Genomic DNA, 24,200 nt, shown 5'->3' with positions numbered 1-24,200 from the left:
TTTGTACCGGGGATCAAACTCATGACCTTGCGCTTGCCCAGCAAACACTTGTGCCACTGAGCTAAATGCTTGGCCTGAGTTCTTTGATTTCTGTTTAACACTTTATCTATACTTGCAATGACAAGTGAGTATGGTTCTGATTTAAATGTTGGTCGCGTGACTTCGCTGAACTGATGGTTTTGGCTACTGGCAAAGTATTTCTTCAGTATTTTGTTCTATTTAAACTGTAGCAACTACCAGTGCTAGGATGCTTTAAAACTTAATCTGCACTAGTAACATTTGTTTCCGTCAGTTTTGAAAAGTCTGGATAAGCAACAAAACAATGAAGCCAGCCTTAATTTGTAGCACTTGCTAACTTCCCTGCAGACTCTGCGACTGAGGTGGCTGGGCACAGGGTGGTAGGAAAGTATAGCAGTGCACAGGGCAGCAACCCCAGGCAGAGGCTCTGCAAAGGAGGAAGAGCGAGGAAAAGAAGTAACCAGTGGTGCATTTTCAGCAAGCATTACTAGTTTCTTTTTAACTCATTTAAGTGTTAAATTTATATTGTTTAAATTTCTTAGTAACTGTTATGTTTAATGGCTGGTTACAAACATGTTCCTCTATTGTGCAGTTAAAGCTCATGAGCCTGTGTGAGCCAGTTCCATTATAGTAACCCTGAGGAATTAGTGCAAATGACCATCCTGAACCCACCTAGTCACAGGGTGGGGGGATCTCCTGCTCCGGGCCTCTATTGCTATGCAGTGAGCTGCTAGAGACAGCACACTGTGCCTATATGGAGCTATCACCCAGAATCCCATGAATATGTGCAACGAATATGAGTCAATTAAAAAACAAAAAGTAAAACAGCCTCTGCTCTGTGGTGACCTAAGCAGCTTGTTTCCAGCCTCAGCTTCCTCAACTTTGTGGGATGCCCACCAACACGTGAGGTGTAGGGAGGACGGACCCACTTACCCCCACACACTCTGCATACTCATATTCTAGTTCTTTTCTGTCATCTCCCACATGCACATTATCTCTGCCACACCACATACTTGGTTTGGGTTCACAGAAATACCTCAGCCTTCCAAACCTCATCACACACAATAAAGTGCCATCCCTCAGATACCTTAGAGAGATGCAGACATACAGAGTTCTGTCTCTCAGGCAGCCTCAGCTGTTCCCCACATACCCAAAGATCTACACCACATATTCATTCCCACTCACATACTTTATACACTGAATCCATCACATATCACCCCCATAACAGGACGCCTCACCTTGACTCCCACTCTCCTAGCACTCTAGACCCACAACATACACTCCTTCACACCAGCACACACACCAGCATGCATATTCCATCACCTGCCCACATCTCTGCCCCACGCTCACACATGTCAGGCACTCACACAGATCACCCATATCCCAAAGCTCACACTCTTAGGCTGTGTGGTATCAACCCCATGTTTACAACAGGAACCCCCTACCAGCCCTCTGACCTTGCTCAGGCTATGGTGGATGTCGAACTCTGTCTCCTTGGCTCATGGGAAGCATGGGAGGGGCTGGGAAGGGGCTGTTGGGAAAGTGGCCGGGGAGTTCTACTTGATGCCCTCAGAGTTTGAGAGAGTGGTCCTTTTCTTATATCTTCTCAAACTGAGGCACACTCTATCCTTGACTGTCCCAATCCTAAGTTCCACTAAAGGTCAAATCCTTAACCTAACAATACCATGTACTCTGCCACTGTCCCTGCCTGCCCCCAACCCCTGCCCACTGGCAGTAGAGATGAGTCCTTGGGTAAGGGTCTGTCTCTGTTCCTATCACCTCAGTGTCTGTGTGGCTTGGATGAAGGTCTCTTTTCTGGGCCATGCCTATCATCTAAGCAGTAAGAGGCCAGTATGCAGTAGATATCAGCTAGATTCTGAGCCCATGAGGGGCAGAAGCCAGCATGTCTGCTGAGATGCTCCCAGTTCAACAACAACATCAGACTGTGTCCCAGTGGACACAGGAAAACCATCTCAATGACACATTACCCCTGGTTACAGTGCCACTCTGCAATAGTCCAGAATTCCCAGGCAACTACAGTCAATTTCCCTAGCTGATGAGTTACAGCAAGCTCTTTCCCTCTCTGTCTAGCCCAGGAACTTTTCAGTGGACACAAGCTGGGCATCTGTGCCTGAGCTCCAGACCCCACTTGGCCAAGACTCACTTTTTTACCTGATGCAAGATGCAACTCTTCAACCACAGCATTCCTGTGAGCTCAGACACAAAATCTCTAGGCCAAGCCAGCCTCTCTTCAGAGGATTTCCAAAACAGAACTATGATTGCCAAGAGGATCTTGCCTCTCTCCCCACACTACAGCTTGTTTAAGCTGCTTCTTCTTTACCCACTGTCTCTTTGAGAGCTTGTGTAAAATGACATTGAATGAGCCACAAAAGTACCAAAGATCTGCCCAACAAATCTGCCATTCTCTTAGCCAGATGTGTACTGGCAGTGACATTCATACAGGTACATACACCCATGCACATGCATGAACACAGGTACAGTACACACTGGAGCACGTACACAATGTTCACATAAATGGGAATCCACATAGCTGCAGAGACATGCATACTGATAGACACGGAAGGACCCATATGCACATACATATGCCAGGACACACATTTACGTACAGACACAGATATGTCAGGACATACATAATGGTGGGACACATGTGAACACGCAGGTGAGGAAAAGACTACCAACTCAATATATGTATCCAAATTTGTGGGTTCAAGATTGGGTAGACAGTCAGTCCCTACCACTGCTCCCTACCCACCACACATGCACACAAACACACCCTGCCACTGCACATTCCCAAGCAGGGCTATGCAGAATGTCCTAAGAGTCAAACCCTTGCGAAAGGGCTGTACTTACAGATACAAAACAAACTGCATGCATCTAAACATGACTATATTACTCTATTTCCAGACTAATAAATTTTAAACCCTCCTATGAAAATAAAAATCTCTTATTTTAAAAAGTATAAAAAGTTGATTAGGTAAATAACTAAGAAAGAAATTGAAAATCTTAAACATTTCCAGACAACAAAAGTGCTACATTAACCATTCAGTTTAAAATGTAATTTTAAAAAATCTATGCACAAAAGCAAACAGACAACATAGTTAGAAAAGTTCACAAGAAATGTCTTAAACATACCTGAAAATAAGGAAATAATCTGATAAAACTGTAAATCTTTACCTATGCAAACACCCCTGACAAAATGAGACATATCTTTTGTTCCTATACAATAGTATAATTTTGTCATATATACATAAACATACATTGTCATAAGCATATACAAATATATAAGTTTGATGTCATTCTAATCACAACTGCAGTAGGATTTTTTTCAACTGGACAAATTTATTCCAAAATTCATCTAGAAAAATCAGGCAACTTTCCAAGAGAGCCAAGAAAATTATGTAAAAAGAAGAACAAGGGAACACTTGCCATGCAAGCTATCAAACTGTACTGTGAATCTGCAATAATCTTTAACTACAAAAATAATCTGTATGCAAAATTATGGTACTGGTAGGACAATGACCAGACATACCAAAGCAACAGAGAAACAAACCAACCTAGATATAGGAAGTTGATTCATGATAAAAATGGCCTTTCATAAAACATTGGAATGTTGGATAATTCAGCAAATGGCTTAGAAATCAACTTGCTAGCCATTAGGAGAAAAAAATAGATTCCTATTTTATATTCACAAATAGAAACAACAGGTGATTAAAGGTTGCCAAAAAAGAAAACAAGAAAGGACAAGTAGAAAATGTAAAAGAATATCCTTATAATTATTTTTAGAGACTAGGGGAGTTTATCTAATTCTGTTCCTAAATCTAGAAGCCACCTTTTATTAGACAAAAATCACAATATTTATTAGATAAGAATCTCGTAGGCAAAAGACACTGTAATTGGATAAATTCGAAATTGGCCAACATGCAGTGAGAGAGGCATTTCATATATGCTTATATTGCCAGGCAGAGTTGACAGCCTTTCCAGAAGGAAATATGATAAATTGAATCTATAAAGTAACTTCAATATGTTCATTCTTTGTAAGCCATTAATTTCACTTCTCTCTAGCTACTTTAAGAAAGAAATCATAGGACTGGGGATTTGGCTCAGTGGCACAAGCACCTGCTTGGCAAGCATGAGGTCGTGAGTTTAATTCCCCAATATCAAAAAAAAAAGAAAGAAATCATAAAAGCCTGTAGATTTACATACTAAGACATTCATCAGCAAGAATTTACAAGTTATGGAAATAACTGAAATAATTTGAATAGATCCATATGAATTTCAATAAATCCATATAGCTATTACACAGCCACTTAAGTAGTATTTGTCCAAGAAGATTATGGGGAAATTTACATGAAAAATGTAGATGACTAAACAATGTACACAGCTTCAGTAGGATTTATGCACCCACAAATGTCTATAATTGCCACTTGCAAACAAACTCATACCACTTAGTTTTTGCAGATTACACCTAAGATTTTTTAAAGTAGCACCCTAAAGAGAATTTAAACCTATTTTTAATTTAACAGTTATCCTCAATAAGAAACAACACAAAACCCTATTTTTAGAATCTATTCTGCAATACTCACACTCTACCCCCAGACTCCACTCCCACAGTGCCCAGTGGGACCACAGTAACACTGCCTCTGGATGTCTGCCACAGAAGACTTCCGTTCTCACCCTGACCTTTTCCGTCGTCACAGTGGTCTTTAATGGGAGAATATCTGTGCAACGTCTCATAAAACTGTATCCCAGTGAAAACACAAATACTGCTGGTAGAACAAGGATAAATGAAGTCACTGGAGAAGGCATAGGGGAAAAACTGAGATAAAAGGACAGCAGAATATACATTTCCCTTAAGGTCATTTAATTAGACTCAAGTTATTTTCAAGATGACAAAATTCTCTGAAGAGAAAAATAAAATAGTTCTTTTAATAAGATCACTTTTAGTTTATGATAATGACTTTTTGGACTTTTTCTTTTTCTTTTCTTTTCAATGAGCTAAGACTACAAGGATTGGACACATGAGATTTTTTAAAATATATGAAAGACAAGATGATGAACTTCATTATTTGCTAGGGAAATGCAAAGTAAAACCACAATACTATGTATTATAACTTACCAAAATGGTTAAAATAAAAGCAACAAGAAGAGAACCAAATTTTAGTGGGGATCTGTAGTAACCAGGATATAATTCTGCTGATGATTATGCATTAGCAAAACCATTCTGGAAAAATAGTTTGGCAACCTCCACTGCAGCTAAACGGAAGTCTCGTTGATTCCATTCCTATCATAAACCACACAGAAATGCATCCGTGGGTGCCCTTACAGATGTGTGAGAATGTTCATAGCAAAACGAGTTATAATTGCTAAAAACACTAAACTTCCCAAAGGCCCATCGACAGTAGACAGAATACACAAATTGTACTACAGCTACAGAATTCAACACTATAGAACAACAATAAATGAACTACTGTCCAACGACATGCCCAGCGTAGATGAGTCTTACAAACACAGTTTTGAGCAAAACAAGTCAGATTCAGGGTAGATAATAAATTATACCACTAGATAATAAACTCTTCCACTTATATGAGTGTCAAACAGGCAAAATTAATCTATGATGTCAGGGGTCAGGATAGCTATCATGAGAGGGCATACTTTCCAGAAAGGGGATGAAGGGAACTTGCAAGTCATTGCCAATGTTCTGATTCTTGGTAAAAGAGATGCGATCACAAACTGCTTTCATCTGAGAAAACTCATTGTAAGTTGCATACTTTTAATTTTGCATTTTAATGTACACTATATATTCTGTAATAAAGTTTTAAATAGAAATTAGTCAAACTGTCATGAGGCGTTACCTCTGGGTATTGAGTTTATGGCAGTCTTATTTCTCTTCCTTACTTTATGTGTTTCCAATTTACAGTTAATTAATGTGTTTCTAAAAGAATGTAATGCTATTTGAACACACACACACATACACCCTGCACGGTGCATGATGCTACAATGGTTCCTGAAGGTGTGAAGTTGGCCTGAGCAAGTGGGCCCCACTTGTTTTCCTGAGAACTCTCTATTGTCTCTTTCCTGGATTGAAACAGTAGTATTCAAATCTATTTGGGTATCAGAATCATCTTCAGGGTTTTTAAAAATTTCACTCCCAGTAATTCAGATTTAGTTGGTCTTCGATGGGTTCCAATAGGGAGCCCTTCAAGATCGAAAATACCAGTTCAGACTATAGGGTCCAATCTGCTGAAGTATTAGCTCTCAATCCTGTACAAGGGCTAGGAAAATCTGCCTGGGGCACTGGATGTCCCCTTTGAATGGGCCTGGGAAATAAAGACTAAGGCCTAGGGTCTGGGAGCTTCCTAGGACAACACAACATCCCCTCTCCCACTTCAGTGAGACCACCAGAGAGAGCAGATGGTAAAGCTCTTTAGAGCACAAATGTGGAGTCAAATAGACTTGAGCTCAAATCCTGCTCTGTGATAAGAACTATGAACTTGAGGCTATTTTCCTGACTTTAGCTATACCAAATGAATTCAGAAGGAGTCTAACATCTAGTTCATAATATTAGATAAAACAATGTGTTAAATCATTTAATATCGATCCTAGCATGAAGTAGTATCACAATGATACTATATGTAACTATTATCACAGTTCATTAATATTTCATATTGCAAGGATTATATAACATTACATATATATATGTATATATAATATATATATAGAAAGAGAAATTAGATGACAGCCAGAGGATTCAACAATGAAAAAGACAAACATGGTGATGCTCTCATGGAGTCTATAATCAAATGATGGTATATAAATAATTTCAACTGTATTATAGTAACTTTTTTGATTTTATATTAACTTGATTTGAAGCCCTGTATTGCCCCCACCATCTTGTTTTGACTGATTTTACTCTGTTCTGTTCTGTCGGTATAGTATTAAGTTTGAGGGTATAGGCAACTACTTTGAACACAGTAAGATTCACTATGATGCCAGTTCTGGTTGGACTATTATCTTCCTTTGAAGTCCTATAATGTTTCCAATGTTTAGGTTTTATTGGTCTTTTTCTGTACTGTTTTGTGCAATTTTATTAAACCTAATGATATAGGCATTCTCTTTAAGGTAGCAAGAGGCATTATGGTAACCACTGTTGATTATCTTGTATTCTGTTTTTACATCATGTGGTTTGTCCATCCTTTGTTTTGACCGACTGCTTTGTTTTGTCATATTTGGTTGTATTCTCTTCCCCAAAAAAGTAATAAGAACTATGGGAGTAATAAAACCCAAATGTGTAAATGTTACTGTAAAAAAGAGAGGAAAAGAAAGTGCTCTGAAGGACACAACTCCAAGTGTGTTTAGGTGTGTAAGATAGATGACCATATTACTGAGTTTTTGTTGGATCATTGAACACAACTGTTTGCAGTCTCGCTGTTTGAATGTCCACTTTGTGTGCTTTAATCCTGTAACTTGAACAACTATTTCTAAGATGACAATATGTAATCTATTAACTAGTGATTTCTTACTGTTTTTTGAAATTCTGTATTACTTGTACCCTTATACTGTTTGTTTTTTTTTCCTTTAAAAATTTTTTTTTAAATTTAAGAAAAACCACCAACAGAGTGAAGAGAAAACCTACAACATGGGAGAAAATGTGTGTCAGTTTTCCTCTGGCAAAGCATTGCTATCAAGAGCATATAAAGAACTCAAAAAAATCAGTCCTCCCAGATTTAAAGACCCAATCCAAAAAAATGGGCATCTGAGAGGAATATATATTTCTCAGATGAAATACAAACAGCAAATAAATACATGAAAAAATGCTTAACATCAGTGGTCATTCAAATGTTTCAAATTAAAACAACACTGAGATTCTACCTAAACCCAGAAAGAATGGCTACTATCAAGAAATGAAGGAATAACAAATTTTGGAGGGCTGTGGAGGAAAAGGAACCGTTCTCCACTGTTGGTGGGAATGCAGACTGGTGCAACCACTGTGGAAATCAGTGTGGAAATTCCTCAGAAAACTAGGATTAGAAGTTCCATTCGACTCAGCTATTCCCCCTTCTGGATATCTTCCCAAAAGAATTAAAAACATCATACCACAGTGATATATGTGCACTCATGTCTATAGCAGCACAAATTGTAATTAGCCATACCTTTGAAATAATCTAAATGCCCGTAGACTGAGGAATGGATAAAAAAGATGTGGTATTTTTTCTACAGTGGAGTACTACTCAGCCATAAATAATGACAGACTGGTTACTTTTATAGGTAAATGGATGCAACTTGAGAACATACTCATTAATGAAATAAATAAGACATATAAATACTGTATTTCATTAGTATGAGAAGCTGAAAGAAACAACATGTTTATATGTATATGTATATAAAAGAAATAGCTAAGATAGTTATACTACTGATTTCTCTGAGTTCACCAAAGAGAAAGATTTGTGCTGGTATTGTTCAGACAATTGAATGCAGATGTCTTATGCTCTTGGTGAATGATTTGGGGATAACAGTGCGCAATGTATGTACCATGGTTCCTTGATTGACATATTTGAAATTTTTTGTAGGGTTTTTTTTCTCCTTTTTTTTCTTTTTACCCTTGAAATAAAATGGATTTGGAAAAAAATATGTAAAATAAAGAACAGAAAAACCAAAAAATAATAATAATAATTTTCAGCTGGATAATCAAATGGTACTTATCCTAGTAGAAATATATTTCACAGTGGCACATCCCCAATTATGAAAATCCTTCATCATATCCTAAAGTCTCTTTTCAATAAGAATTTTCTGAAAGATAGTAGGCTTCTTGGTGCAGTTTCAGACTGACATGCAGGAGATGGCTGTATTGAGAAACCAAAGTCAAGCCATCCCAAGGATCTTCCCTGGGTGTCAGTTCCATGCGTGCCTGAAACACAAGGTGCAAATCAGCAACAGAAAGGCACACGTGCCCATACTGCCTGTGCAGAAGAGCAGAGAAGCAGTGCAAGTGCCTGCTCTTATGCTCACTATTGCTCAGCTCTAGGAGGAACACCCTGCTGCCCTGAGCCTTTCTACTATGGGCCTGATGGTCACAGGGACACCCATGCAACTGACCCAAGGGCAACTAACCTCAGATCTTGTTTCTACCAGTAATCCTTCTATATTTTAACTTTGACCCATTCAGTTCACTTATATTGAGTACCCACTCTGTGCATGGCCTTCCACTAAGGATAACAGAACCAAGCAGAAACATGGAAAATTCATACATAATCCATTGTCAAAGTAAATCCTGTGACTGATTGAGGATACCTACGTAAGATTCCTGGAAGAAGTGATATCAAGTCATGAAGGATAGTGGGCACTCTGCCAGGAAATACAGGGAAGGGTACTGCGAGTGGAAGGAGCCACAGGTAAATCCCAGAAATGAGAAAGAGCCCATGAGGTTGGGGGTCAGGTGCAGGTGGGAGTGGGGAGAGGTGGCACATGACAACACACCAGCAGCAGATAGTGAAGAGCCTTTGTCTCCACAAAGAATGGTGATCTCTACAAGAGAGCTCAGGTGAAGCCACTGAGAAATGTTAAGAGGGGATGATATGATCTTATCTATGCTCTGGAAAAATAACTGACTTCAGTGTGACCAGTGGGTTGGAGTAAGAAAGGACTAGAGGCAAAGAGGTAGTTTGTAGGCATCTATAGAGTAACTCAGACTAAGATGGTGAAGGCCTAAAGTTATCTGGTGGCTGAAGATATACACAGAAAAGGAAGCCAAAGGGCAGGTGCAGATTTGAGAATAACCCTGCACTGGTAAGACCTATGATAACTTCAAGTAGTTAGTGGCAGAACTGAATTGAGTTGTAGAACACTTAGTTCAAGTAGAGAGCTGTTGAGCTGGTTTGTTGATATAGAAAAAAACACCCACATATTTGACATTAGAAGTATTGGAAGTATAAAAACAATGTAAGTAGAAACATACCTAAAAATTATATAGATGATAAAATTAAAAGATAAGCTGTCCAAGAACTATTATAAATTTTTCTAGTTAGCTGGGCATGGTGGCACAAGCCCATAATCCCAGTACTTGGGAGGCTGATCCAGGAGGATTGCTACAAGTTTGAAGTCAGGCTGGGCTACACAGCAAGACCCTGTCTCAAAAAAAATTTACTGCAGGTAAAGAAAGTGGAGGAAATCATGAATATAAAGAAGAAAGAAATGACAGATATAAGTAAAGTCCCAGTCAAACTTCTAGAGCTGGAAAAGCTCCTATACCAAAAATTATACTGCAAAGAAAATATTACTGAATTCAAAGCTATAGATAGAAATATTTCAAAATGAAACACATAGGGAAAAATACCAAAAAAATTCCAAAGTATCAGCAAATTTTAAAATAGTAGCATGCAATCTAGTAACTGCAGTTTCAGAAAAAAAAAAATGAAGAGAGAAAGCAAAAAATTTTGAGGAAACAAGACCTTAATCTTTTCATAGATGAAAACTCACAAACTCACAGTTCTAAAAAACTGCAAAAAGACTTCAAAGAAACATGAAGAAAATGACACTATGGCATCTTACAATCAAACTGTTGAAAAGCAGCAGTAAAGAAAAAATCTTCAAAGTCGACAGAAAAGCAGGAACACTGTGGATATTACAGAGAAGAACAAAGAAAAGAATGGCTATATATTTCTCACCCAAAACAACACAAACCAGAAGAATGTGTGGAAGGAAAAAAACTGTTAATTTTAGTTCAATATATTACAAAATATGTTTTAAAAATGAAGGCAAAATAAATACCATTTCATACAAAGAAACTTAATTAGTACTATAAGTGTTAGAGTAAATTCTGAATAAAAAAGTGATAACTTCAACATATATAAAAAACAATGATAAATTATAACTATAAAGATATCTGTAAAATTTTATTTCTCAATAAAAAAAATTCAGGGGCTGGGGGTATAATTCAGCCACACAGCACCTGCCTGACAAGTGCAAGGTCCTGAGTTTGATTCCCTGTAACACACACACACAAAAAAAAACCTACCAAGAACCTTCAGAATTGTACTCTTCTCCAACTGGGATTTATTACAAGAAAGTAAAGCTGACTTATCCTCCAAATATCAATTAACAGGACACATAATATTGAATAAAGGACAAAAACCACATAACCATCTCCATAGATGCAGAAAAATCATTTGAAAAATTTCAAATTCAACACTTTTTCATAATAAGAAGAAAAACACTCATCAAACAAGGAACAGAAGAGGATTTTCATCAACCTGAGGAGGAAAATCAATGAAAGCCCAAAAGTAACATCATATTAAAGGTGAAAGACCAAATGAATGTCTTCCTAAGATCAAGGCAAATCTACTTACTGTTATATTGAAGATTCTAGCTAAGATGCTTAAGCAACAAAATGAATTAAAAGGCACCCAGATCAGAAAGGAAAAAGTAAAATTATTTCCATTTTTAGATGACACAATTTTGTTTTAAGAAAATTTGAGGTATCCACTAAAAAACTATTAAAACTAACAAACAAAGTTTGCACAATACAAGATCAACACACAAAATCAGCAAAACTCTTACACATTTTTCAGTGAACAATTTGAAAATGAAATTAAGAATATAAATCAATTTATAAGAATATCCAAAAGAATAAAATACTGAGGAATAATTTTTTAAAAGATGCCCAACATTTCACACTGAAAATTACAAAATTCTTTCAAAAAAAGTAAAGAAGTTCCAAATACATAAAGAAGCATGCTGTATATATGGATCAGATACTAAATACTGTTAAGACAGTAACACTTCCCAAATTGATACAGAGATTGACTGCAATCCCCATCAAAAAACCAGCTGGCTTTTTTGCAGAATCGACAAGCTGATCCTAAATTCACTTAGGAAAACTCAAGGGACCCAGAATAGCCAAAACAACTTTGAAAAGGAACAAAGTGAAAGAACTTACATTTCCTGATTTAAAAACTTACTACAAAGCTCTAGCAATCAAGGCAGGATGGTGTCATTGTAAGGATAGATACATAGATCAATGCAACTGAATTGAGAGCCTAAAATAAACTCACATTTATAGTCAATTTCCAATAAAATGACAAAATTATTCAATGGGGAATAGAAGAGTGTTTTCAGCAAATACTGCTGGAACAACAGAATACCTACATGTGAAAGAATGAGCTGGGAGCATGCTATAACTAGGGTGTTGGATGTCCCCCAAAGGTCTAGGTGTTAAAGGCTTGGTTCCCATGTTAGTGCTATTAGGAGATGCTGGGGATCCTTAGAGATCCTTAGAAAATAATGTCTTGTTGGAGGTTAGTGGGTATACTGCCAAAGGAGATTGTGTGATTCTGGTTTCCTTTACGCCCTCCCTTTTGCTTCCTGGCTCAAGAGGTAAGCAGTTTGCTTCATCAAATACTAATCACCACTGCTATGTGTCACACTCATTCAGAGGCCCAAAGTAAAAGGTCCACCAAATCTTGCACTAGAACCTCCAAAATATGAGAAAAAACAAAACTTTTCTGTTTACAAGTAAACTATTTCTGGTATTTCATCATAGAGATGAAGACATACATCCCTACCTCACCTCAATACAAAAATAAACTCAAGTAGAAAAATAAAAATAAAAAATAAACTCAAAATGAACCAAAGACCTAGTTAAATGTAAGAGCTGAAACAGTGTAAGTCTTAAGAGAAAACACAGGGATAAACTTTTGCAGTCTAGATTGGGCAATGACTTCTTCTATATGACACCAAAATCACAAGCAGCAAAAGAAAAAATAGACAGGTTAAACTTCATAAAAATTTCAAACTTTTGTGCTGCAAAGGACACCATCAAGAAAGTGAAGACACATGAACGCAATCATTAGATACTGCAAATATGTACCAATAAAAATCAAAAACAAGACAAGAAAGTGAAGACAATCCTCATATGGACTAAGTATTTAAAATAATATATTCGATAAAAGTCTTATATCTAAAAATATATAAAAATGCCTGCAACTGTATAAAAAGGCAAATGACCCAATTAAAAATGGACAAAGGATTGGAACAGATATTATTCTAAAGAAGACATACAAATGACTGATAAGCACACCCTTAGTCACTGGGGAAATTTAAGTCAAAACCCTGATGAAAACCACTTGTCACTAGGTGCCTGTAATTCAAACTACATACAAATAATAACAAAACAGGCAAGGAATAGAGACAATGGAGTCCTCATACCCTAGTCTTGGGAATATAAAAATAGTACAGACACATTGGAAAACAGTCTGGCAATTCCTCAAAAAGTTGAACACACCCTAGGCATAGACCCAAGAGAAATGAGAACATATGTCCACACAAAAACTTGCACACAAATATTCATAGTGGCATTATTTATAATAGCAAAAAGTAGAAACACCCAAATGTTCGACAATGAATGTATGTATGGATAAACAAAATGTGACATATCCACATGACAGAATAGGCATCGGCAACATAAAAAAATAAAATATGGATGTACTCTACAATATGGATGTATCCCAAAACCATTTTACTAAGGAAAGAAACAGTCACGAGACAGCACCACGTATTATGTGATTCCATTTATATGAAATGTCCAAAAGGCAACTCTATCAAGACAGAAAGCAGATTAGCCTTCCCTAAGGCCGAGGTAGGGGCTGGAGGGTGGCTGACAGGAAAAAGGGGAAATTGCTCAAGTGGATGGTATTTGAGGGAGGAGGCAAGTAATGCAAAAGTTCAAAAATTGACTGTAATGATGGTCAGCCAACTTCTGACTACAGAACTGAATACCACAGATAGATGAACAGGTATGGTATAGCAACTCTACCTCAATGGAAGTACTATTGTTGAAAAGATAATTGTTTAAAGCAAAAATTATAAAAATATACTGCTGAGTCTATGACATAGGTAGAAGCAAAATGGATGACAGTAAAAGCACCAAGTGGGAATGAAATTCCTGTTGTAAAGTGTTATGACACTTGCAATGATTTTCTTTGAAAGTAGACTGTGTGAATTGAAGAAACACATAGTAAACCACTAAAAACACAAACACCGAGAACCATAAAAAGTTACAGCTACTAAAAAAAAGATAAAATGATGAAAAAATAACAAATCCGAGGGCTGGAGTATAAATCAGTGGTAAGGCACTTGCCTACTATATACAAGACTCAATCCCTAGCACAACAGAACAAAACAAAATGGACTCTAATCCCAAAGAAGGCAAGAGGAAAAAAGATACAGAGAACACATGGGGCAAATAAAGTACATTTAGTAAGATGACGGATTTAAACTCAACCACACTGATAATATGGAAAGTATAAACACTGATCACTCCAAATGACAGCCAAATTTGTCAAAATGGACAGTAATGACACAATTATGTTGTCTAAAAAAAATCGGTTCAATGATAAAGTCAGTGAGATTAAACATGAAAGAATGGGAAGAGATACGCCATGCAAACACTAACCAACAGAAAGCCAGAGCGACTGTATGAATATTTGACCAAACAGACCTCAAGAATATTACAGGACTCAAGAAGGACACTTCTTCTGGGAGGCTGAGGCAGGAGGATTCCAAGATCCATCCCAGCATTGGTAATTTAGTGACTTAGTGAGACTCAGGCTCGAAATGAAAAAGCTGAAAAGGGCTGTGGATGTAGCACAATGATAAAGCCCGGGGTTCAAATCTCAGTACTACAAAAAAGACACAAGAAAAGGGCATTTTATACTATGAAAAGGTAAACACTTTGAGGACATATACCAGCCTTAAATAGTCATAAACCTAAGAGCGAAACGTCAATGCATGGAAAGGAAAAATGGAATTGAAAAATAAGGAACTGAGGAGAAAGGGGTACGGAGCAGCTCTGAAATAGAATTGCAAGCTGTGATCACCAACACTGGATCACTGGAAATCAGCGTAAGAGAGAAAAGAGCACAAGAAGAAATCCTCACGAAGAAGACTGAATGGTACCCAGCAAGCAAGGACAGTGGACCAACGGCCTAGGGAGACTGGGCAGCAGAGAGTTCTCCCCTCTGTCAAACGCTGCCCAGGAAAAACAGGAAATGAAGGCTTCCACTGATCTATAATCCGTGCACCCTTTGTGAGCTGCATGGGCAATGAATCGAGGGCAGAGGTCCAGCTGGAGAGGACGGAGGTCTCACAGGAGGTGAGGCAGTGGAGATGGCGGACGCTGCCTCTGAGTTCAATTGTTGGAGAAGGGCAGAGCGAGGGGAAATTGTGAGGTCGGGGTATTTTGGGTTGTTTCTAAACTAGGCTACGGTAGAGTGGAGGTGTGCAGATCCACAAGAAGAAAGGATAAACAAAGCAGGGGGCATCTAGAGGCCAAGGAGAGGTGAACAGATCCCGGGGAAGAGGTCACCTGTCTTTCGGTGCGATGGGTGCCAGAGGATTGGATGCGGGTAACCTTGGAGCCCAGGGCAGAGATTGTGGAAATTTTCTGCTAATGAGTTTTCTTTTCTTTGCAGGGTAAGAGTCAAGGCTGACTGCTGAGAGTACATGGGGGAGCCTGGTGTGGGAAAGCAGAGGGTTCTAACATGAGAGCTTCGAAATCCACGTGGGGGCACCGGAGTGGCCTAGGCAGCAGGTCTGCCGGGCACTGCTGGGGCTGAGCTGAGGCGGTGGCTATCTATACAGTCTGGTGTCAGTTCACAAAGGGAGAGGAACCCACGCCTCTAGAGAAGGCGGGCAGCTAACAAGTTCTAAGTTTGTGGTTGGTCAGATGGCAAAAGCAACAAGCTACAGGGTCCACACAGTAAAGGAGCAAGAGCTGAGTCAGAGCAAGGAGAAAAACTAGGAATTCAGAGCCTGAAGGTCTCTGCGATCTGATGCAGTGTCAGCGACGTGGATAAAACCCATAAAGAGACACAAAGAAATTAAGATTTCAAAAGTGGAACAGTTTCAGATAATGACAAGATGCCAGTAATGAATGGGTGGATAAAATGGAGGTGATGTTCAACAAATTGCAGACAAGAAAAAATTCAGAGATTGGGATATGGAGGCACTGTCCTTATGGCAGAGAAGTTCCCATTATGGTAGTAAAATCTAGGAGGACGCACCATGACCCAAGAGCCAAGGTTCTCTTGCTCTCCCAAATCCATAAGGGCTGGGCCATTGGTCATGTGACTTTGCCATCAGTCATGACTGCTCCCAACCCACCAAGATGTGCCCTCAACCCTGAGGTTGCTCCCTGGTTCCTTATTCCCCTGAGTGTCCTACAGGGCTGCTCACCACAGGTGAAATCTCATGCTTGTTGGCACCCTCTTGAATTATGCAATTTTGCCTGCAGTAAAGGACACAGGAAGAGCCTTTCAACTAGGAAGAGACTGAGTAGTGCTGCGGACTCCTGGTATAGAGAGGCACCAAATCCCAGAGACCCAGTATGGCCAGGAATCCCTGCTAGCTAGCCATCAGCTATAGATATATAGTGACACTATGCCCAGGGCCTTCATTTACTTAAGGCAAGGTCATACATAGCCAAAGGACCACTGCCTCCCAGGAAGCCCCTTGTCTCCTACACAGCGAGGTAGGCAGTGATGTCTTCTGTGGGTAGAAAGAACACTGAGCTGGTGGCCTAGGTTCTAGGGCTCTAATTCTGACTCTCCATGAACTTGCATTGTGACCTTGCTCTGAAGCCTTGGTTGTACCTTAAATAAAGGGCTGGTTGTGGAATCTCATAGACATTTGCAGTCTTGACAGACAAAGTGGAAAAGACTCACCAACTCATGTCATTCAAAACATACCAGCTACAGAGCTGGTGTCTTCCAGCCTCATTACAGTCACCACAGCAGAGACACCCCTCTGGGGTATCTCCTAGCTCCCCTCTCCAACCTCTTCCTCCATGTCCGAACCAGGTTCAACTGATATACTCCCCACACCACTCTCTTCCTGGGACTTTCCTTAGGCTACAAAGTCAACTTGGTCTGAGGCTGTGTGAAGAAAAGGAGAGGCATGGGAGGTTCCTGTCATGAGGCTACACCTGAGACCCCCAGCTCTCCATAGAGCTTCTCTTTTATGGAACAATTATCACAAATCTCATCAGTGTCTCAGGACCAATATCCATGATGGAGCAAATCAGAGTCTCGGAAGCCCTCTACTTCTCTGGTCCTTTGGAAGAGCAGGCAGAATCCCCAGAATCCCCAGATCCCCAGAATCCCCAGGGTACTACTCTGCAGCTACTCTGCAGCTAGGGAGGGCCTTCCATCATCTTGCCTCATCAGTAGCCAGGGCTGAGCAGCTCCCTTCACAGGGTAGCTATTTCTTATCATCCTCTTGGACTAAGAAATACATCTTAGGGACTACAAATAAGATCTTGGTCAGGAGCCCTGCGCAAGGGCTGCTCCTGACTGCAGAAGACAGGCTTGGGGATTACAGCCTGGGTCAGGGCATATCCAGGTCTAGGTAGATGGGCAGTGGGGGCGGGAGGCTGTAGTACCCTTCAGTGATTCTGGGAGATATGTGGAAGATATCTGCTGCCTGGGGAAATCTGGCTGAATTCCAGGACATGGATGCAAAGAGCACAGGCCTTTGAGTCTCCCATTAGCACCATTTGGCTAGAATCAGGCCAAAAGAACCACAGGAATCTAAGCAACAAACCAAGCCCACAGCAGCCACAGTAAGTGCAGACTTTGTCTAGCAGTGACACCCTTCCCTAATCCCATGCTGCACAAACATACCAGCACAAATGGGGTCCACATCTCACACACACACACATACACACACACACACACACACACACACACACACACACACACACACATACCCCCAACCTAAATGGGATCCTCAGCTACCAAGCTGCCTTTCCCCTCCCCAGCCCTCCCCGCAAGTCTCATGTGGATGACCTTCCCCAGGGCAACACTCCCTCCTCTCCAGCCAGCTCACCCAGCGATCTCCCTTCCTTCCTTCCAGTACTTCCTTCTGCTGGATCTCCTAGGAGGAAAAGAAGGCATGACTCTCCATACCTTTGCTGCCTCACCTCCTCATCCCCACCTGTTGCGCAGCCAGGCCGAGGTCACTCGGGGCCTTCAGTGCTTCCATCTTAGCCATCTCAGGAGGTGAGCTAAGCTATGAAGCAGGCAAAGGGACTTTTCCAGGATGCCACCCTGAGGGGGCCTGCACAGCATGCAGGTGCAGGCAGAAGGAGGGCACAGTGGCTGGGGCTATAGGAATGGATCATGAGGTGGGAGGGGCAAGCAGAGGAGGAGCCCACTGGCAGAGGCAGAGGGCAGGATTACAGTGGATGATCCCCTTGAGATCTGGACAGATCCTAAGGGGTAGTAAGGCATCCCCATCACCTGTCTAAACCCAAGAAGGTGAAGGAGGCTGGGGGACCCCATGTGGTGAGAAGGCAGCAGCAACAGGAAGAAGTGGAAGTCATGCAACGGGATGGGGTGAGGCCAGTGAGGGTGATAGATGGAGGTGACATGGGGACGGGGTCCATGGGCCAAAGCAGGGGTATTGAGTGCTTACCGATCTCTTCGGTGGCCCCGTTTCAAGGGCCCAGGTTTCCTGTGCTGCTTTGAATGCTGAGATCCCATGGGCCAGGGAGTGCCTCCTGGGAACAAAATCCCTGTCTGGGCAAAGAGTACAAACCCAGAAAGAAAGCAAAGGTGTCCTGGTCCCATGGTGCCCATAGGATGGAGTGAGTTTGGGGGATGATCCTACTTCAGGCTGCTCACAAAGACCTGGAGCCTGGTGAAATTCCTTGCAGTCAGCTCAGGATAGAAACCAGCACAGGCCCACTTGGGTGTTTCCCTTCATCACCATGGTAACAGTCAGATTAACAACTGCCATCACTGATTAACTGAGACATGGAAAACCTTCTGCTGGTCTCATCTGCCTCCCAAAACCTTCAAGATCAGATCAAATCCTCACAGTCTCAGTGGCCATACCACACAGGGACACCCAATTGCTGGTTTCTATGGCAACACAGAGACCATATGTCTCTGCTTCTGTATGTTACTATAGCAACTCAGGCAGAGACAAGTGCACTGAGGACAAAGGCCCTATCTGGAGAAACCACAGCCAGGGGACACCACAACTGCTGCCCTGTCTGTGCCCAGCCTGTGCCAGGATGCACACGCCTGCCTTTCAGAGGCCTGTGGGGGACTGAAGGTGCACTTGTCCACGTCCTCAGCCTCTTGTCTTCTAACACCATCTAAAGTGTCCCGGGGTCATCTCAGACCCTCCCAGAGCTTCACCTCCTTCAGCCTTTACATTGAGAATATCCAGCCCTCCCCTTGGGCTAACACCTCTCTCTCCTTGCTTCCTGGAACAGTAGCCTGGAATCCATGCAGCACCTCACCCTGGAACATGCAGTTATGGACTTCCTATGAGTCCGACCATTCATTCTACTTCGGGAATAGCACCAGTCAGCTCCCTGAGCTTCCTGCTTTGCCCTGTCCACTTTCCTCTGCCAATCCAGACAATCAAGGAACATTTCTCATGTTCTCTAGTGAGGATTTCTCAGCTTCATCCAAGTCTTTTGCCTGCCACTAGCTTGCTCCTCTCACATCTTCCACTGGCATCACAGTGAGCTTTCCGGATGCAAATCTGATGATGCCCTCCCTTGCCCTACTTAGCTCCTCCAGAGGCTCTCCACCACTTCAGAGCACACTCTAAGCTGCTTAACCCTGCTAAGGCTCCTGCCAGCCTCGAGCCCTATCCATGAGGCTGTCTCTCCCTTCCCTGCCTCCAGCACACTTCTGCTTGGCCATCCTCTGCCAGGCTCTTGGAAATTACACCCACAATTTACAAGAGAACTTAAAGCAATGATTCATTGAAAGCCTTTGGGATCCAGTTTCAAATTTTGAAGGGACAAGTGATATTTAGATTTTAAAAAAACTGGGTCTTACTGACCCCTTCCTGACTGGATCCTGGAAACCTAGGTCCAAGTCTATCAAGAAGACAAACGACATTTTATGGAGAGACAAATGGCTGGGGGAGGAGAATGTAAAAGTGAGCCCTTTCTGTCTCCTCTCATGGTCTCCAAAATAGAGAAGAATCACAAGCTGTCAACTGAAACAGCAACTGCCTACCCTGTACCCCAAGTATTACAGATGAGACAATGAGGCTCAAAGGAGGAAGGGTCAGAGCCCAGCCGGCCAGGTCTCCAGTTACTCCATGCACATGAACAGTCTGGGTGCGAGGCCTACTTGTGCTTGTGCCTGGAATTGGGGACCTCATTCCTCCATCTCTCCTAAACTCTTTCCAACGCCAGTCCTGATGCAGGCAGTGACCCACACTCGGAATCAGTGGGCCTCTCAAATAGATGCTCAGCCAGCATTTCTTCCGATCCTCACTGGTCCCCTCCTGGCCAAACTCCCAGGTTTATGCATTGGTTCACAATGTTAAACCAGAAACAAAGGGGAATTTAGCACCTTAAGTGAAGCCAGTTTCTTCCAAGGAAGCTGCTCTGTGGGTTCAGTACTGAGGTTTCTGCCTAGAACGGGAAGATCTGGGAAGGTCAATCAAAAAGACAACAAATCCTCTCAGGGCTGGGCCAATTGCATCTCTCGGGACACTTCCCTGGGACAGGAAGCTCTTGTGAAGCCAAGCCAAGGGGCAGGTGGTTTTGAAACCTCCTCCTGCCCACTTCTCACATCAGAGAGCTTGGTCTTCTCAGAGTGGTTTCTATTCTTTGCAGTTGGCAAGTTCTTCTTCACTTCCAGCCCAAACTGACCTCCTTTTGGTTTGGCGCTGTCCTCTGAGGCCCCATAGAACAGGACCTCTCAGGCTGTCACTGCACTTTGCATCTGCTCCTTCAATGGGGAGCATACCTCTTTAAGGAGCTGCTATTACTGTTCACAGAAGAGGGAGCTGATGCTCAGGAGAGACAGTGACCAGCTCCTATTGTTGGAGGGACAGGATGACCTACTGCTGCTAGACTGGGTGACCAGCTATCTCTTTGGTGCAGTGGAAGTTCAGAAGGGTATACAACAAGTAGGACAGAGGTATTTCTGATGCTAGTCACTTGAGACCCTTGGCCCACAGGGTGAGAGGCTCCTTAACACTATAAGACATTGCCTCGAGTCCTGGACAGGATCTGGCATCCCGGCACTCTTCACCCTGACCTTTGTGAAACCCATGGTTATCCTTTACACAGGGGGAGTGCAGTCATGGGACAGTGGGGCAGCATGCTTCCTGGGGTCACAGTGCTTTGCTGCAGACTTGCTCAGCACTGCAGGAGTCCTGTCATGAAGGAGACCTACCCTCTGCAGAATGCTGATTAGCCAGCATCCATGACTACTTCAGAATTTCAGTTCTTGGTCACAACCAGGCCCTTACAGACTTCCTCAGCCACACAATGTCCCCTCTCTGGGAGGAATTCAGGCAAACGTAATTTTCTCCACCCCCACCCCCTTGGATATATCCATCCATGCTTCAGCTTCCTTTCAGATTAGTGTGCTGGAGGTGTGGTCAGAATGCCTGCACTGCCCTGGCTGGACATGATTATAGCTGTGGAGCAAGACCAGCATGTCCTGTCCTCCGGTCACCACCATAGTTGCTATGGGGACCGACTAGCTCTCTTTGAGTCATCTGAAGGCTGAAGCAGGGTCTGGAGGGATGGAGTAGGGGCTGGGGACCCAAGGACAGCCATGGCTGTATCCCCTGGTTCCCCTGCCACACTGGGTCCCTACTCAGAAAGACACTGAGCCACTCTGCCCAAGGCAGTAGTAGACAGGAGCACTAAAGGGGGCAGAGGTGAGGTGCCAGCAGCAGTGCCAGAGCTGGGTGGGCATGAGAAATAAAATGCTTGAACTGTACATGATAAATGAAAGGTCAAAATTTTAAACAAAGACAGGATATGATGGGATTGGAATCAGAGTGAGACAAGTAAAGCCAAAACCCAAGTCTAGGCTGCATCCTGTATTCATCAATATTTTGGTTTTATTTGCTATAGATATTTTTGCACTCATCTTGATCATACTGAGCTTTTGGTAGTCCCTTAAATTTTGCACTGGAGGTAAATTTTTCTTTTGCCTCAACCTTCTCGGGGCACTGGAAAGCAGTCAGGAGGCTGAAACAAGTCATGTGACAAGGAACCAGGAACTGGTTCCGATATGTCAGCTGCAGGGATTCCTCTCGGCTCCGAGAGAAACACACTGAGATCTCACATGACTGCAACATGAAGACTGCTGTTGGGAAGCACAGGTGCTTAGCAGTCACATGGGCCCCTACACACAGGGTGACAGTGATTCATGAGGTGGCTTCCATCTCCTGTCCTCCTTTGACTGGCTGCTGAGGGAAGGGAGGGGAGGGATAGATAGAAGAGAGGAGGGAAGAGGAGGGGAGAGGGTGGGTAGGGAAGAGGCTGGCAGTCTTGCATGATTTGGGAACAGGTATAGCAGAGTAGCTGTAATTGCCTGAAACTGAAAGGCTGTTGATAAATGTTACTAATAGTCAACCTTCAGATTTGACACCCGGCTCAGCCTAGGATTACTGTTTTGAATGGAAATTGAACCCAAACCAGTAATTACCCTGGGGAGTGATGCCAGTCTTACTCTGGAACTTATTCGAGGCAGGAAAATAGCACCTGCATGTCAGTACAGGCTCACAGGGGCAGGGGGAGATTCAGCAAAGGATACCTTCCAGGGCTCACACTCAAGACCCCACGCTGGCCTGGCCTCTGCCAATGCAATGGGACAGTGGGCAAGACGCCTCACACCACTCCTAGGACCTGCTGTGGACCAGGGACCCCACCTGTCATCTACAGTCTCTAGGTAGAGTCCAAATGCAGCTTCACTCCTCCCACAGCCTTTCCCTCCGTGGGCCTCCTTCACATTGTCCCTAGCTGTCAAAAGTAGCTGCCTGTCCCCTCTCCAACCACAAGGGTGGCTCTCCAAGTTGTGTCTAGGACCCACAGACAGTTAACACGGTTATCTGTTAGGCTGGGAGCCTGAGCTGGGGCCAGGCGAGGGGGAAGCCTTAATAGTCCTGAGAGCCCCTCCCTCTTGTCTCTGGGCCCTGTTTGCTCCTGGTTCCAGGAAAGGGCCAGTTAAGCCTGTAATTCTCTGGAAACAAGCAGCAGTCTCTCTGGTACTTCCTGTATCTACCCTGTGCTGTGAGAAAGCTGGCATCCCCAGAACTAGGGAACAGACAGCCCCAGCCTTCAGGAAGGCCTGTGGGGTATTACCAGTGGACAGCAAATTGAGACTTCGAGTAGTTCCTGATAGTGTTGTCCAAACGCCCCGGGATAGTCTAGAAGTGTCCAGGAGCTGCCTCGGTGCAAACAAAGCTGACCAGGCCTTTGGGATCAGAGCATGTGACCACAGCCTTCAGTCTACAAGTGGACCTGTGAATGGTGTCAAGGGTCAGAAACGCTGAGCATGAAGGATCGACACCTCGAGTGCGCCACCTAGTGACAGCACAGCAGAGATGCATTCAAGTCTTCAGGCTGAGTAGGTTTCCTCTGCTCCTGGCCTGCCAACACACGGAGCCTTGAACTCAGATGTGCAAAGAGGGACCAACAAAAAGGGGACCTTGCATTGTCTGAAAAATCCTGGGCTTGGAGAAAATGGGGTACAATGGTGCCAGGGTCTAGAAGCAGCAGAGCGTGGGTCACCGAGGAGTTGGCCAGGGAGGAGTTGCCCTTGAGGGTATAAGGTGCCCTCAAATAAGCCACCCACTCTGCAGTGTCTCTCTTCTACTCTACTGAAGCCTCAGCTATGACCTGCTCCTGGCCTGTCCACAAGCAGAATGACAGGTTGGCCATGCCCAGAACTGGCCTGCTTAGCCTCACAGATACCGAGTTAGATGCGTGGGTCCGGGAGAAGTTGTGCTCACCATCAACCAGAAGGGATCAGGCAAGGTCCTCCCTCAGTCCTCAGCTATCCTTTTGGGTTCAGGAATGTTTGTTTCCCAGTCATTCTGTGCTCTTGCCAGAGGGGAGAGTGGTCACCAGGTGTGAGAAGAGTGGTCCTTAAAGTAACGTGGAGAGTGGCTGGCATGGGTGTGTCAGCTGTGTGGGAGGGAGGCGGAGACAGGTCCGGCTGCAGGGTAAGCAGAAGAGCCCTGGGCAACAGCTTCCAGGGCCCACAGATCTCTCCTGAGAGTGCCAGAGAGTAATCATTTCAGGCTGGGAATATCCTCAACTCTGAGTCAGAGTGAAAGGAGCCACAGACAATATTTAAACGAATAAACTATTTACAAAGACAGGCTGCCGT

General features: G+C 42.8%; 1 protein-coding gene across 5 annotated transcripts in view; it reads right to left on the bottom strand.

Moving 5' to 3' along the window:
* Positions 1-24,200, bottom strand: part of Tub (TUB bipartite transcription factor) — an 88,730-nt gene that overhangs the window by 50,295 nt on the left and 14,235 nt on the right. The window contains exons 1-3 of one of the 5 annotated variants that reach the window (XM_063256693.1): positions 23,171-23,267; positions 18,505-18,589; positions 17,917-17,964 (exon numbers count right to left, since the gene is read on the bottom strand). The exons of 1 other annotated variant lie outside the window; for it this stretch is intronic. In XM_063256693.1, coding sequence (XP_063112763.1) covers positions 17,917-17,964; positions 18,505-18,572 — 116 coding nt within the window. In that variant the 5' untranslated portion in view covers positions 18,573-18,589; positions 23,171-23,267. Of the gene's footprint in view, positions 1-17,916; positions 17,965-18,010; positions 18,152-18,504; positions 18,826-23,170; positions 23,268-24,200 lie in introns of those variants that run through there. 3 more of the 5 variants (XM_063256690.1, XM_063256687.1, XM_005000191.4) reach the window with 3 other exon arrangements.

This window comes from Cavia porcellus, unplaced genomic scaffold (genome assembly GCF_034190915.1).
Source record: "Cavia porcellus strain 051 isolate PalLab524CR breed Dunkin Hartley unplaced genomic scaffold, mCavPor4.1 scaffold_9, whole genome shotgun sequence".
NCBI lineage: Eukaryota > Metazoa > Chordata > Mammalia > Rodentia > Caviidae > Cavia > Cavia porcellus.
This window is presented reverse-complemented; position numbering and strand designations above follow the sequence as displayed.